Source organism: Apiotrichum porosum (assembly GCF_003942205.1).
Source record: "Apiotrichum porosum strain DSM 27194 chromosome Unknown scaffold_8, whole genome shotgun sequence".
NCBI lineage: Eukaryota > Fungi > Basidiomycota > Tremellomycetes > Trichosporonales > Trichosporonaceae > Apiotrichum > Apiotrichum porosum.
The window spans coordinates 275,364-288,597 of NW_021167115.1; the positions used below are offsets into that span (position 1 = coordinate 275,364).

General features: G+C 58.9%; 3 protein-coding genes across 3 annotated transcripts; 1 reads left to right on the forward strand and 2 right to left on the reverse strand.

Annotated features, from left to right (window-relative positions):
* Nucleotides 1–289: 289 nt before the first annotated feature.
* EHS24_008887 (uncharacterized protein) lies at nucleotides 290–3,570 on the reverse strand (the record flags this gene model as incomplete). Its single annotated transcript, XM_028624186.1, has 4 exons — nucleotides 290–350; nucleotides 605–3,050; nucleotides 3,105–3,151; nucleotides 3,284–3,570. The coding sequence occupies 4 exons, from the start codon at nucleotides 3,568–3,570 to the stop codon at nucleotides 290–292; spliced, it is 2,841 nt and encodes a 946-aa protein (XP_028475258.1).
* Nucleotides 3,571–4,970: 1,400 nt separating this feature from the next.
* EHS24_008888 (uncharacterized protein) lies at nucleotides 4,971–9,225 on the reverse strand (the record flags this gene model as incomplete). Its single annotated transcript, XM_028624187.1, has 7 exons — nucleotides 4,971–7,625; nucleotides 7,663–7,760; nucleotides 7,802–7,945; nucleotides 7,989–8,223; nucleotides 8,363–8,451; nucleotides 8,498–8,603; nucleotides 8,644–9,225. 7 exons carry the CDS (start codon nucleotides 9,223–9,225, stop codon nucleotides 4,971–4,973), a joined length of 3,909 nt encoding a protein of 1,302 aa, XP_028475259.1.
* A 1,451-nt stretch (nucleotides 9,226–10,676) lies between these two features.
* Nucleotides 10,677–12,270, forward strand: CAR2 (ornithine aminotransferase; the record flags this gene model as incomplete). Its single annotated transcript, XM_028624188.1, has 6 exons — nucleotides 10,677–10,771; nucleotides 10,822–10,845; nucleotides 10,907–10,984; nucleotides 11,034–11,068; nucleotides 11,121–11,562; nucleotides 11,616–12,270. 6 exons carry the CDS (start codon nucleotides 10,677–10,679, stop codon nucleotides 12,268–12,270), a joined length of 1,329 nt encoding a protein of 442 aa, XP_028475260.1.
* Between the last annotated feature and the right edge of the window lie 964 nt (nucleotides 12,271–13,234).

Consider the following 13,234-nt stretch of genomic DNA (forward strand, 5'->3'; position numbering starts at 1 on the left):
CCGCGTCAAATGTCTGAAAGAGGGGGGGGTAGGTAGAATCCACGTCCGAAATGTATAGGGGGGAGTTGTGTAGTCTAAAACGGGGAACTAGGCATTCGAGTACACAAGTGGAAATATACAGCTGGCTTTTTTATGCAGTAGTTATCCGCTTGCTACGTACACACACACACACAGTCCCTTCCTCTCTCTGTCTCTGTCTCTGTCTCTCTCACTCTCTCTCTCTGGCCCTCCAAGTACATCTATGGTCTGCTCCGACTTCTAAAGTCCGTTCCCGACTTGTAAGCGCGGTCTAAGGCTGGGGGTTCTCGGGTGGGAGCCAAGGCATAAAGTTCCAAACTGGCTGCACCTGCCTGCGATTTGACGTCAGCAACAACTCTCCCAAGGTCCGTCCGATGATTTCCTGGCACCACGCCGGCACTGAAACCCTGCGCGACGCTTGGCTGTGAGTTGACCCTCCACCACGCGCTTGCGGCAGAAGACCATCGAAGCAACCACGCGTGTACACGTGAACAAAGGGCAGGCGGGGGCAGGGGGTGAAAATGGGCCAGTACCGGCGGCCCGCGTGGCCGTGTCACCGCAGTTCAGTTTCAGTGCGAGCACTCACCCAGGCCCTGGAGTGACAGGTCCGTTCCCTAGTCCGGTCCCAAAGGTGCTGATTCCACCGTTACCCTGGCGAAACAGGCTGGACCAAAACTCGTTGCTGTTGGCGTCGCCCAGCATGTCAAAGTTTGTGACGGCGTAGTTGAGGTTTTGCAACTCGCCGGCGTCAAAGAGGTCGGGAACCAGCGTCGCCTCGCCGGTAGGTGTGAGACCCGTGCCCCACGTGAGTGGGAAGACGCCGTAGGGCGGGGTCGCCTGCCGCTGTGGGGGCTGCATACCGGTACTCGGTCCACCAATGTCGCTCCCTGCGGACGGTGAGGCGTTGGCGTATGACAGCAGGGGTGGGTGTGTCGGCGCGCCAGGAGTGCCAGCGTTGAAGCCGCCTTGCAGGTCACATGTCGGTGTGGATACCGCAGTGGCAGTGCAGTTGTTGATCGTCGTCTCGTCGAAAGAGCGCTTGATTGGCGCAGATATGTCGTTCATGTTGAAATCGCCAGTGCTCTCGCGTGCCACCTCGGAGATGAGGTCGGTCATCTTACCGGCCTGGCGGTACGTAAGTTCCATCTCCTTGAGGGCAGCAATGACGCGCTTGACGTCATTCAAACAGCGCTCGCGTTCTGGTGCACGCTGACGAACGGCGTATACGTTCATGAGCAGGACAACGGCTGCGGTAGATGCCGGGAGAGCAAACGAGATGGACACGGCGTGGCCGGGAAGCTTGCCAGACTGACGGCCGCGACGGAGGACCGCGTCGAGAATGTTGGAGATCGAACGAGCGGCATTGCTGCAGATGGCGAGGGACGGGAAGCCAACGGACTCTGGGTTCTTGCGCGTGGGCATGAACGGGCGGTGAATGAGGATCTGGACATAGTAGTAGTGGGCGTAGAGAATGGCCGAGTGCTCGAAGAGTTTGGGATCGGCGCGCGTGGGGTCCCACCTGAGCGCGTCAGGCACGCTGTCGGCCCACGAGTTGAGTGCCGAGTCGAGCTCGACGACAATAGCGCGCTGGTCAGCCCCGTGCTCCGGAAGCTTGTTGACGGCGTAGATGGTGCGCATTGCGGCGCCGAGGACGTGGTCGAGCTTGAGGAGATGAGTAAAGGACATGACAGCGGGGTCTGGCGGGAGACCAGGAGGCTGCTTAAAGTCGCGCTCCGGGTCGCCAGTGTCCCAGTAGGCATCGTCGACAGCGATGGGGTAGTCGGCGTCAAAGTCCGAGTCCTGGATGGCCACGGAGCGGCCAATGGCAGCACAGCTGAGGCGGTCAAAGTGGTACAGACACCAGAAGGCTCGGTTGTATAGAGCGCGGTCGATGGGGTTGGTAAGGAGCATGGTGGTGCGGACGTGGATGCCAATCTCCTGTGCCATGCGCAGACCGGATCCGGCGACAAGCCACGCCAAGTGCGGGACAGCGCTACCATTCAGGAACAGGCAGACGAGGACATTGGTCTGGAGGTCGAGGAGGCCAGGGCTCTGCAGCCACGACCGACCGACCTTGATAAGCGCGCGCATGTAGATCCAACCAGCCGAATATTTGCGGGTGCCGTCCGCATCATTGAGGAGGCGCGCGCGGCCCTCTGGGGTCGTCGCAGCGTCAGCGGGCCAGTACACGCGGTCGTCGTCGACATAGCGGGAACCGTTCGCAAAGACCATGAGAGACATCCTCGCAAAGTCCGAGTTGGTGCGCCACAGGCCGCTCTGGTATTGCCGCTGGAAAATGACACGGTTGAGCAGGGGCATGTGGTTATTGACATTGTCGAAGTAGCTGTCGATGAGGCGGCTGGCGAGCCCCTCGTCGGGCCACATGTCATAGTCGATGGCATTGACGCTGTCGGTTGCAATTGCCTTCTCCCATTCGGGGACCATCCAGTACTCTGGGCGCTTGACGGCTCCCAGACGGTCAAAGAGGTTGATTTCGGCCTCCGAGTACTTGAGCTCGTTGACAATCCGGATGAGGTGAGCACCCGACGCCTTGCCATGGAACCGGAAAGCGTCATAGTCGCGAATGTTGAGCTTGTGGAGCGCATGGGCGATCCGCGCTTGGTCAAGAGCGTCATCCTCGTCATCTGGCGGGCGGTTAGGATCCTTTTCAAAGGGACCCCACGGCGCGGCGCCGAGGACGCGGGGAGAAGGGGATGGTGCACTCTGTGCCGTAGGCGGTGTTCCGGCCGCGACGGTAGTGTCGATGGGGCTAACAGCTTTGAGCTGGGGGTAGGGGGGGATACCGAGAGAGCGGAGCTGGTCCTGATATGTACCAAGCTCAAAGTCGTCGCGATCAGGCATGGGTCCAACCGTTCCTGTCAGATCCAGCGTGGGGTGCAGCTGAGCAAGCAGACGTTCGAGACGCCCGCATCGCTGCTCGACAGTGTCAATGTAGCCCTTTGGAGGACCTCGACGCTTGGCTGCCTCGTTGTAGGTGCACTCCAGCCCGTATTCTGTGCAGTTTGCGCATTCTGAAGAATTCAGTCTCGGGACTCTTGTTTATTCACAAACACAACACAACGCACTGCTGTTGGAATGCGAGTTCATCGGTCCTTCACAACGAATCTTTTTCCTGTAGCAGGTCAGCGCACGTCACACGACGACGACGACGACGACGACGATGATGATGGCGATCGCTGGTGCCCGATGGGTGGCGCTTTCATCACCTGCCGGGTACCCGATGGTTACTCCACTCCACACATACCTTCTGCAGACATCACACGCGCGCTGGACTTTACGGCGCTTGGCTTCAGCCTCGGCTGCCAGCTCCATCGAGGTGGGTGTGCGTCCTGATGCGGAGCCCGAGCCCGACTGGTTGAGATAGGGCTTGTTTTCTGGGGAAGGCTCGTTGCTGGGGCCGGCAGAGGTGCGGCGCGAGCCTGGGTTGCCAGAGTTGAGGTACGACATGGCGGCGGCCGCTGATGTATGGGAGCCGCTGATATTTCGGATACGAGGTGACGAGTCTGAATCTGGTGTTGAGACGGTGTACATTGTCAACGCGCAAGGGCGTGCGTGCGTGCGTGCGTGCGTGCGTGCGTGCAGTGAAACTTGCTTGCCAGAGTCTCCAGGTCAAAGAGTGTTTTGTGTCAGAGTGGTGGCCGATGGCCGAGAGAAATGGTTGTAGAAGCCCGCCTCAGGTGCCGAGACGGAGTCGTCGCGGCTACGGCGGATTGCGGAGCCGAGAGAGAACGCGGGGGCGAGTGGCGAGGAAGGGAGACGGATTGGGGGGGGGGAGGGATGGAAGGAGGCCGCGTGAGGATGTGTATGGATACAATGTCGGTGCAGGCAAAAGCCCAGAGGAGGCGGGCAGCGAGCGGCTCTTGTTTGGCAATGGTACCAGAGGATGGATGAATGTGGATTTGTGTTGTGTGTGCGCGGAATGGAGGAGTCGATGGGAGAAACGGGGCAGGTGGACAAGTGGAGACACACCCCGTACACACGGGGCAGCGAGGCCGTCGGCGTCGCTGGTGCAAATTTCTAATCACCGCATGTTTTCTATATTGCTAACACATAAGCGGGACCAAATGATTACAAAGGCTTGGACCGGTCAGGATAAACCAACGCGGCTTTTAGTCACGGCCATGAGAACATTCTTTCCGGGCACCACACGACCACCTGTGCACCGTTGGACCGTTCCACTGTCCCGCGGCTGACTCAGGCTGCTGACATGGTCGCGCACACACGCCGGACGCTGTCATATCTCGTCGCAGGCAACGGACGATCAAGGGACGGAGACGGCACAAGGCTGCTGCCACCCACCCGCGCGCCTGGCCACGTCGACCCTGGTGGCATGGTGGTCCTGTTGGCTGCATGACGCGTCGTGTCTGCTTGCCGTCGGCAGCTCCGGCATGTCGCTCTCATGGCGGTCACGGACACCTACGTCCAGGCGTCCGTCTGGGCACGGATATGTAGCCTTCGGCCTCGGTCAACAGCAAACGTACGACCGCAGGGTGCGAAGGAGGAAGGAGGGGAAAAAAAAGCAAGGGAAAATGGCGCACATGCGGCAGCTCTGGGCATCTGGGGACAATCCAGCAAAGCCGACTGTACGCGACTTTGATTTTGCTGACATTGGTTGCTGACCTCATCGTTGATGGCACTAGCAACTCAACACCACATTTGAATGGGGTTCGCCGCGTTTAAAGCCAACCCTAATGCGGGAAAAGCTCCTAATAGCCCAGGGTAGAGCAGGGTTCCATTGTACAGGAGCCATGATGATCCCATAATCTCTCCATTCTTGCCCCTGCCTTCATATGTACGTGCTAGACAAACAATCGTGGAGAGCCCGCTCAAGGACCCCCCTTGCCCCCTTGCTGAATTACCGACAGGGGGCTGCACGGGTGCAAAAATGTCACCGGGGCGGCACCTCCCACGCCCGCTGGCCCCTCTGGGACTCACTTGCCCTTGTTCCAGCGGGCAATCAAGACGTTGACTGGCTGCTGCTTCTCAGGGCTAGAACCACTGGAGCCTCCTCCTGCCCCTCCACCACCTCCACCACCACCTCCGCCACCGTGCGTGGGTGAATCACGCGCACTTCGGCCGCCGGATGCCGGAACAGTCACAGGCTGTGACACGGACGAGACTTTGTCGACTGCTGACACAAACGCCTTACGATCGTCACCCCCAGCAAGCTGGGGCACGTTTCGGAGTGAGGCGGGTTTGGGCTGTGTCGATGGTGGCGCACGAGACGTCACCGTCACCGTCTGGCTTGGAAACGGCTGCGAAACAGCGCTGGACGCAGGCAGGACAGGCAGGGTCGGCGGGGGTGGACGCGAGCCGGACGGCTTACGCAGCATCAGCGGCTTGGCCGCAACCGTGGGCGGTGCTGACGGCGCGACGATGTTGGGCTTGGCAGCAAGTGTGGGGGGTTTGGCGCGAACACTAGGCTTGCGTTGGACACCCACATTGACGCCGTTGCCGTTCGCCGGAAGGTCATGGAGTGGATGGCTCGGCGATCGAGGACTCTTGTCAGTGGACAAGGCCTCGTAGCGCGACACAATGTCGTTGATGCTGCTCCGACGCAGGTGACGCTCCTCCCTGGCCGGTGACGAACTGCGCGAGATGTCCGACGTAGGGGGGCTCAGGGCCGTAGGCGAGGCACCGACATACATCGACTTTGGCCGGCCGCTGGGTTGGCTGGGTTGGCGCACGTTGAATGCAAAGGTGGACGTCGCGGGCGATACTGCAGGCGATCTGGACGCCGGGAGGCCCGGAATGGCGCCTGGCTCGTACGCCGACATTCTACGTGCAATGCCGGGCGCGGGCGAAACGCGGCCATAGCGGGGAGGTGAGGAGGGTCGGCGACCACCGCCGCTGACATCCTCCGGCCCTGCGTCGTCATCGCTGGAATCGGGCTCGATACCTCCGCTCTTGTCCTTGCCAGACGACGGTGAGGTCGGCGACTTGCGCGTCGACACACTGCTCGAACGCATACGCTCCAGTGGCGACCACATCTCCGAGTTGAAGTTGCTGGTCGGCCGGCTGGCAGAGAGTGGCGGCAGGGTCGCGCGCTGCGCAGCACCTTGCGTCTTGTTGTCGGCCGCGAGGAAGGCTGGTTTCGGCTTTGGAGCAACAGGAGGCTGCGACTGCTGCATGGGCAGCGCTGGGGGCTTCATTGCTGAGGGCGACACACCAAAGCGCGAACCAGACGACGGTGTCTTGGACAGCACGGGACGAAGTGGTGCCAGCGCAATCTGGCTGGACTCGGAACCCTCGTCGCCCATCAAGTCTTCAGGCGTCTGAAGAGCCGCCCCTACCTCGTCGTCCAGAAGATCCAAGTAGTCGGCTGTCGCCGACGTTGCAGAGTTGCGCTTGTCGGGCGACGGCACACGGAGACCTTGGTGGCGGTCATTACTAGCCTTGAACGCAGTGCCTGTGACGTGAGTCGACCGAGGCTGCGGTGGAAGCTGAGTAGTGACCTTGGGCGAGCGGTTGGCAGACGCCAGGTCGCCACCTGTGAGGTTGGCGATGGCCAGCGAGGGACGGCGGATGTGTGCTGGCTTGGCAGTCGCCACGGCCGTAGGTGGAGAAGCCAGAGGAGGAGATGGAGCAGGAGGAGTGTGTTGGCCAGACGAGAGGGCCTCGATAGATGGGAAGCGCTGCTCAAATGTAAGCTCGCCGTCAGGGATAGACGAAGAGGGATCTACTGGAGATTTGGTCCCTGTCTGGTTTGATGAGCGGAGTGACGTGAGCGAGGCCGCCATTTTCTGAGGCGATGTCTCAATGGGCGAAGGCCGCGTGGGCTTGGCGGACACAGGTGGCGAAGGCTGCGATGGCCTAGCAGACAGCGGGGGTGAGGCCTTTCCAAAATTGTCGCTAAAGCCACGGGATGGAAGCTGAGGTGGAGGAGGCTGGTTTGACGCTCGACCCAGACCACCATACTTGTCCGCAGCACTGGAGGGAAGCGTCGTCTTGCGGACCACAAACGAGTCGCCAAACCCAGCCGGCGATGAAGCTGTGGGAGACTTGGCCGACCTGAGCGGCACACCAAAGGCATCACCAAACCCGGAGGGCGAGGTGGTGGAAACGGGCGACTTGGTCGACTTGAGGGACACGCCAAACGCGTCGCCAAATCCGCCAGGCGATGTAACGGTCGCCTTGTTGGTAGGCAACCCAAACGCATCGACGCTTGCCTGGGGTGAAGGCCGTTGGATATTCTGTGTGTCCAGCTTGGGAGGTGCCTTGACAGACATGGAGGCCCCATATTGATGCCGAGTTGGCGACGGACCCTTTGGCTTGGCACCCTCGCCTGTCACCGACATCTTGTTGACCACAGGTGGGCCAGATGTAGCGCCGGATGGTAACTGCGGCGGGGGCGGCTGAGACTTGATAGAGTCGCGGGTGGGGCGACCACGACGGCCAGGGGTCACCTTTTGGGCAGCATTCGCCAACTCTTGGTCCACCATCATGGCAGGTCGCGAAGGAGGAGCACCCGGTGTGAAATCGAGCAAGTTGTTGTTTGATGGAGGTGGCGGCTGCTGCTGCGCAATGGATTGGGAGCGACGCTTGCTTGGAGAAGGAGGAAGAGCGTTGCGGTTTGCTGGGGAAGGCTGCTGGTGAGCGTTTGCTTGAGATAAATGAACTTACATAGTCGACCATGGGTGCCGTGCCACTCATCTCATGGGCCGCCTTGAGGACTTCAAACACGTTCGGGCGGCGCGTGGGGTGCTCGACGAGCATGGATGCTGCAATCGTTAGTAGCTGGGGGTTGAGTATTGAAACTCACCAATAAGATGCTGTAGTCTAGGGGAGTACACGGGATACTGAGGGAACGTGTATTTGGCGTTAACAATTGCGAGCGTACCATGCTCCTCAAACGGAGTGGTGTAGTAACAGAGTTTGTACAACAGGACACCAAGTGCCCATACGTCTGGAATGTCAGTTACGAGCAAAGAGCAACGATATAAACGTACCACTTGGGAGGCCAACAGCCCAACCGAGCATGGGCTCAACCATTTCTGGACTTCTGTACTGCAAGGTCGTGTGCTTGTTCAGGTCCATGGCGAGGGCGTCCGCCTCGGCCTTGGTTGTGGGCGGGTGGGATGCCGGGAACGTGGTTGAACCAAAGTCACACAGCTTGAAGACCAGTGGCGTTGGGCGCTGGGATGAGGGAGCCTGGCCGTTGGGGTGGGAGAGGACGTTCTCAATCTGTTGTTTGTTAATAAAACATTCCACATCGAGAATGTCCAACTTGCCTTCAGATCACGATGTAACAGAGGTCGCGGGAGTGCGTGCATTGCTGCAACAGCCTAACTGTCAGTGTCAATGCACCGCGTCTTGGGCTCACCTCGCAGACATCGGTAAAGATGTTGAGAATCTCAATCTCCTTCAAGCGGTCGCGCAGACGCTTGTTCAGGAGATCAATGATGCCGCCACCTGAATGGTCAGTGACGTGCCCAACGCTTGGACCCTTGGTACGTACCAGAGCAGAACTCCATAAGGATGAACACCTCGTGTTGGCCATTTGGCAGGCGGTGATGCGAAGAGTCGAGATACTGGACAAGGTATGGGGACGCAGGGAGCGCTTTCTGCGGGTTTAGTTGAAGTACATCAAGGGCAACAACTTACCATCACTTCAATCTCCTTGCTCACGTCCGCCCACACCGACTCGTCCTCAAAGGCAATACGTTTCAGACAATGCTGGGTGTACCCCTTCTCGCCCCAGCGACCCTTCGAGTCACCACTCCGCTTTGGCGGATAGACGGGGTTCTCAGACGTAGTGAGGTAGACGTGCGCATAGCCGCCCTCGGAGAGATACTTCTCCACGCGGACGGTGTTGTGGCCAACCCGCACCATCTGCCCTGGGGGGATTGTGCCTTTGTGTGGTTGCTGCTGCTGCTGCTGGCGACGCTGCGGAGGTGGTTGAGCAACCTGCTGCATCTGCTGTTGTTGAGGAAACCCGCCATAGCCAGCGGGGTAGCCGGCACCCATGGGTGCTTGACCGGCACCAGGACCGGGAGCGAAGCCCTGTGGGGCGGTGTAGCGTTGCTGTTGTTGTTGCTGTGGGGACTGGGTGTACATCACTGGTTGCTGGTATCCCGGGTTAGGAGCATACTGCTGCTGTCGCGGTACAGCCGAGGGTGCTGGCGAGGCGCGATATTGCGCTCCAGCAGCAGGGCTGCCGTACGCCTGCGATGTTGGGCCGTACATCAAGCCCCCAAGGCGATCGCACGAGCCGGCCGGGAAGGAAGGGGACGAAGAGTTGGAATCGGCCAAAAGGCTACCGCAAGAGGACAGACGTACGAGTCCCTAGCAGACGTTTCGAGGCGAAGAGCTGAGAGAAGGAGGTGGAGTAGCTAAGACAAGACGAGACAAGTTGGCGATGGATCACGACTATGCGTCGAGGTGGACCTCCGCCTGGGCGGGCCCACACCGATGATAACGGCGGCTATTGACGTGGATTTTAACCACGTGGTATTACGTATGGACACATAAATGGCCGAAATGCTTCCGCTGTTGGAGACCCCGGATCGTCGCTTAACCGCCAGATCCGTTTTGCGGCGACTTGGAGAATCCGAGGAGAAATGGTGGATGGCTGAGACGCGCAGACGTCGATGGCGTTTGTCCAGCGCTGGCCGTCTGGCAATTGGCAACGTTGGAACCTCGCGGGTGTCTCTTCAACCTCTTCGTCGGTGGCAAGGTAATCCGACTGCGAGAGCGGTTTCTTGATAAGATGCACGATGCGCCACGGTCCATCTGATCACGCGATAATGTCGGGCACTTACGTAGACCGCGCTCTCTCTCCCCCGTTGTTAGACCCTGCCCATGACGGTTTACCTGGCTATCTAAGCTCATAAAGTGTTGTGTATGATCTACACGAATGTGCGCTGCGATTACATTTGCTGGACAGTCACAAATGTGTAAACACTAAATGACGGATGGTAGACTACGATCATCGGCGGCTAGAACAACCTCTGCTGAGGTTCCTCTGTCTTGCCTGTAGAACCCTCATGTGACATTGTACCCTGCTCATGGAGCGACGTTGCCCACCAAAGACTGCGAGTCAACCCTTTCCAAACGTTGGGCCGGAAACATTGCCAAGCGGCGCGTAAGAGGCAAAGGCTGGTCGACGTGGTGTGTTTTTGAGTTCCGCCCGGCCTGAGACAACCCCGCGGGGCTCTCCGCGCTAACGTCACCCCCCACAGACTCTATATGAACCCGCCTTGGGTGTTCACATACGGTGTCCGTGAGGGCCCCTCCTGATGATATCCTTTGCATGCATGATGCGAATGCAAGTGCAGATAAACGACGATATGGAGATCCGGAGCTTGATCAAATAGGATCACAGATATGGGATGCCGGCGAGCCGGGAAAACGCCACGCAGCAGCAGCAGCCCACAGGCCACAGGTCACTGGCGCGCTTGTGCCGAGCGGTTGTGAGCGCTTAGCGACAGGATAATCCGGGACGGAGCGACGGGGTGTGTTGCTGGCGAGAGAGACACCGCAGGCCAACTGATACAATTACCCAGATCCCCTTCGCGTCCCCGCTTTCTCTCTCTCTCTCCTCTTCACTCTCACCTACTCGCTCCACCACATTCACGAGTGCATACAACCAGCAGATCAGTCCATACCTTACCTATCACGTCCACAATTGTGTCACCATGGCTCCCGTCGCGACCTCCACCACCTCTGCCGCCGGCGGCAAGGCCAAGTACTCCACCCAGCAGATCGTTGACCTGGAGAGCGAGTACTCTGCGTGCGTAACCTTCGTCTACTTTACAGTGGGCAGAGCTGACCATGACGCAGCCACAACTACCACCCCCTCCCTGTGTATGTGTTGTTTTTTTCGTGCCCGATGACGCCTCAACACTCCAAAACTGACCCGTCGCAGCTGCATCGAGCGCGGTGAGGGTGCCCACGTCTGGGACCCCGAGGGCAACGAGTACCTCGACTTCTTGGCTGCTTACTCGTGAGTGCGCGCTATTGGTGTAGAGTTATCGATGTACTGACACTCCCAGTGCCGTCAACCAGGGTCACTGCCACCCCGAGATCTGTTCGTTATCTCCTCTGCGTCTCATTGGGCAGTGAGCTGACATGTTCTCCAGTGAAGACTCTTGTCACCCAGGCCAGCAAGCTCACTCTTTCGTCGCGCGCGTTCTTCTCGACCGGCCTTGGCCCCTTTGCCAAGAAGGTCACCGAGATGTTCGGCTTTGACATGATGCTTCCCATGAACACTGGTGCCGAGGCCGTCGAGACTGCCATCAAGCTCGCCCGCAAGTGGGGCTACCAGGTCAAGAAGATCCCCGAGGGCAAGGCCCGCGTTCTCTCGGTCGAGGGCAACTTCCACGGCCGCACCATTGGCATCATCTCCATGTCTACCGACGAGGAGGCTCGCAAGGAGTTTGGCCCTTACCTCGACAACGTGGGCCCCCGCGTCGACAACGAGATGATCCGCTACGACCACCCCGAGGACCTCGAGCGCGCTCTTGAGAAGTACGGCGACGAGGTTGCTGCGTTCCTCGTGGAGCCCATCCAGGGCGAGGCTGGGTGAGTGTGATAGGTCGTCATAAGTGTGCCCGTCCCAATGCTGACCTGTCCAGTATCTACGTCCCCGGTGACGGCTACCTCCGCAAGGTTCAGGAGATCTGCAAGAAGTACAACGTCCTCCTCATCTGTGACGAGATCCAGACTGGTCTCTGCCGTACGGGCAAGATGCTCTGCTACGAGTGGGACAACATCAAGCCCGACATGGTCATCCTCGGCAAGGCCCTCTCTGGCGGCATGTACCCCGTCTCGTGCGTTCTCGCCAGCAAGGAGATCATGCTTTGCATCAAGCCCGGAGAGCACGGATCGACCTACGGCGGTAACCCTCTTGGCTGCGCCGTGGCCATGACCGCGCTCGACGTTCTCGTCAACGAAAACCTCGCCGAGCGCTCTCAAAAGCTCGGTGAGGTCTTCCGCCAGGGCCTGAGGGACCTCAACTCGCCATTCATCACCACCATCCGTGGCCGCGGTCTCTTCAACGGTGTCATCATTGACCACACCAAGTCGACCAAGGGTCGCGAGGCTTGGCACCTGTGTCTCATCATGAAGTCCAAGGGTCTCCTTGCCAAGCCCACGCACAAGCACATTGTGCGCTTTGCTCCCCCGCTCGTCATCTCCGAGGAGGACATTCTCAAGGCCGTCAAGATCATTGGCGAGTCGCTGGCCGAGTTTGACACTCTCGAGACCATCCCCGGCGACGAGGCCCACTAGGCGCTGAAAGGCACCAAGCACGAAGGAGGATTTGTAGGAAAAATTGCACGCGGAGGGTCAGAGCGGAGGAGGAGGAGAAGGTGGTAAACCGAGGGCGGGTTTCAGACCAGTACAGCACGCAGACAGACACTGCCACCATAGTATGAGAGTCCCCAGCAGACACAATAATGTATCATATCCCTCGCATCTTTTGTGTTTGCGTTGCACACTCCTGACGGCGTGGTTGCAGTCACCTTGGGGCGGTAGAGATGCACGGTGAGGCGTAGACGGTGCGAGGATGTGACAGGATCCTGGAGTGATGGTGCGAATGTGAACGGTGAGAGCTGTGGAGCTCTGGGATTGGGGCGTGGACTCTGGGCTATCACTAGGCATGTGTATGTGTACATGCGCGAGGGAACTGACAACCAGTTTTTGCCGAGTTTGGGGCGTCTTGCGATCAAAGGTTCTGGGGTGACAAGGTGGTCCATGTGTATCTATGCGCGGTAGAACATGTGTACATAGATGTTGTGTTCAGAGACACTGACGACGCGGAGCTGTATTCTATATTTGGCCTCGTATGACACGAAAGATGTGTCGTTCACTTGGACCGCCATCACTACCGACTCCAAGTATAGTACAATTATGTTGCTAGCCGTCAACAAGTATCACCACTGATACCAGATGGCCTGCAATCAAAAAGGAGGAGACACCATCAAATTGGATACGAATCAGAAGAAACTCGACGTGTTTTATTTCTTTTTGGAACGCGTTTCCCGACTGGTATTCCTTGTCGCCTAACGTTGAAACATGCGCGCACTGCATATGCCCCCCCCCCCCAAGTATAATATATGGCAGTGTGGCCCATACAACAAGTATGTCTTGAAGTGTCAGCCCAACGGCATGTGCTCGTGGCGCGTTGTTCCTTTAACCCAAAGGAGTTATCGGTCAGCGCAGTGATGCAACGACGACAGTCCTTACTTCCCAC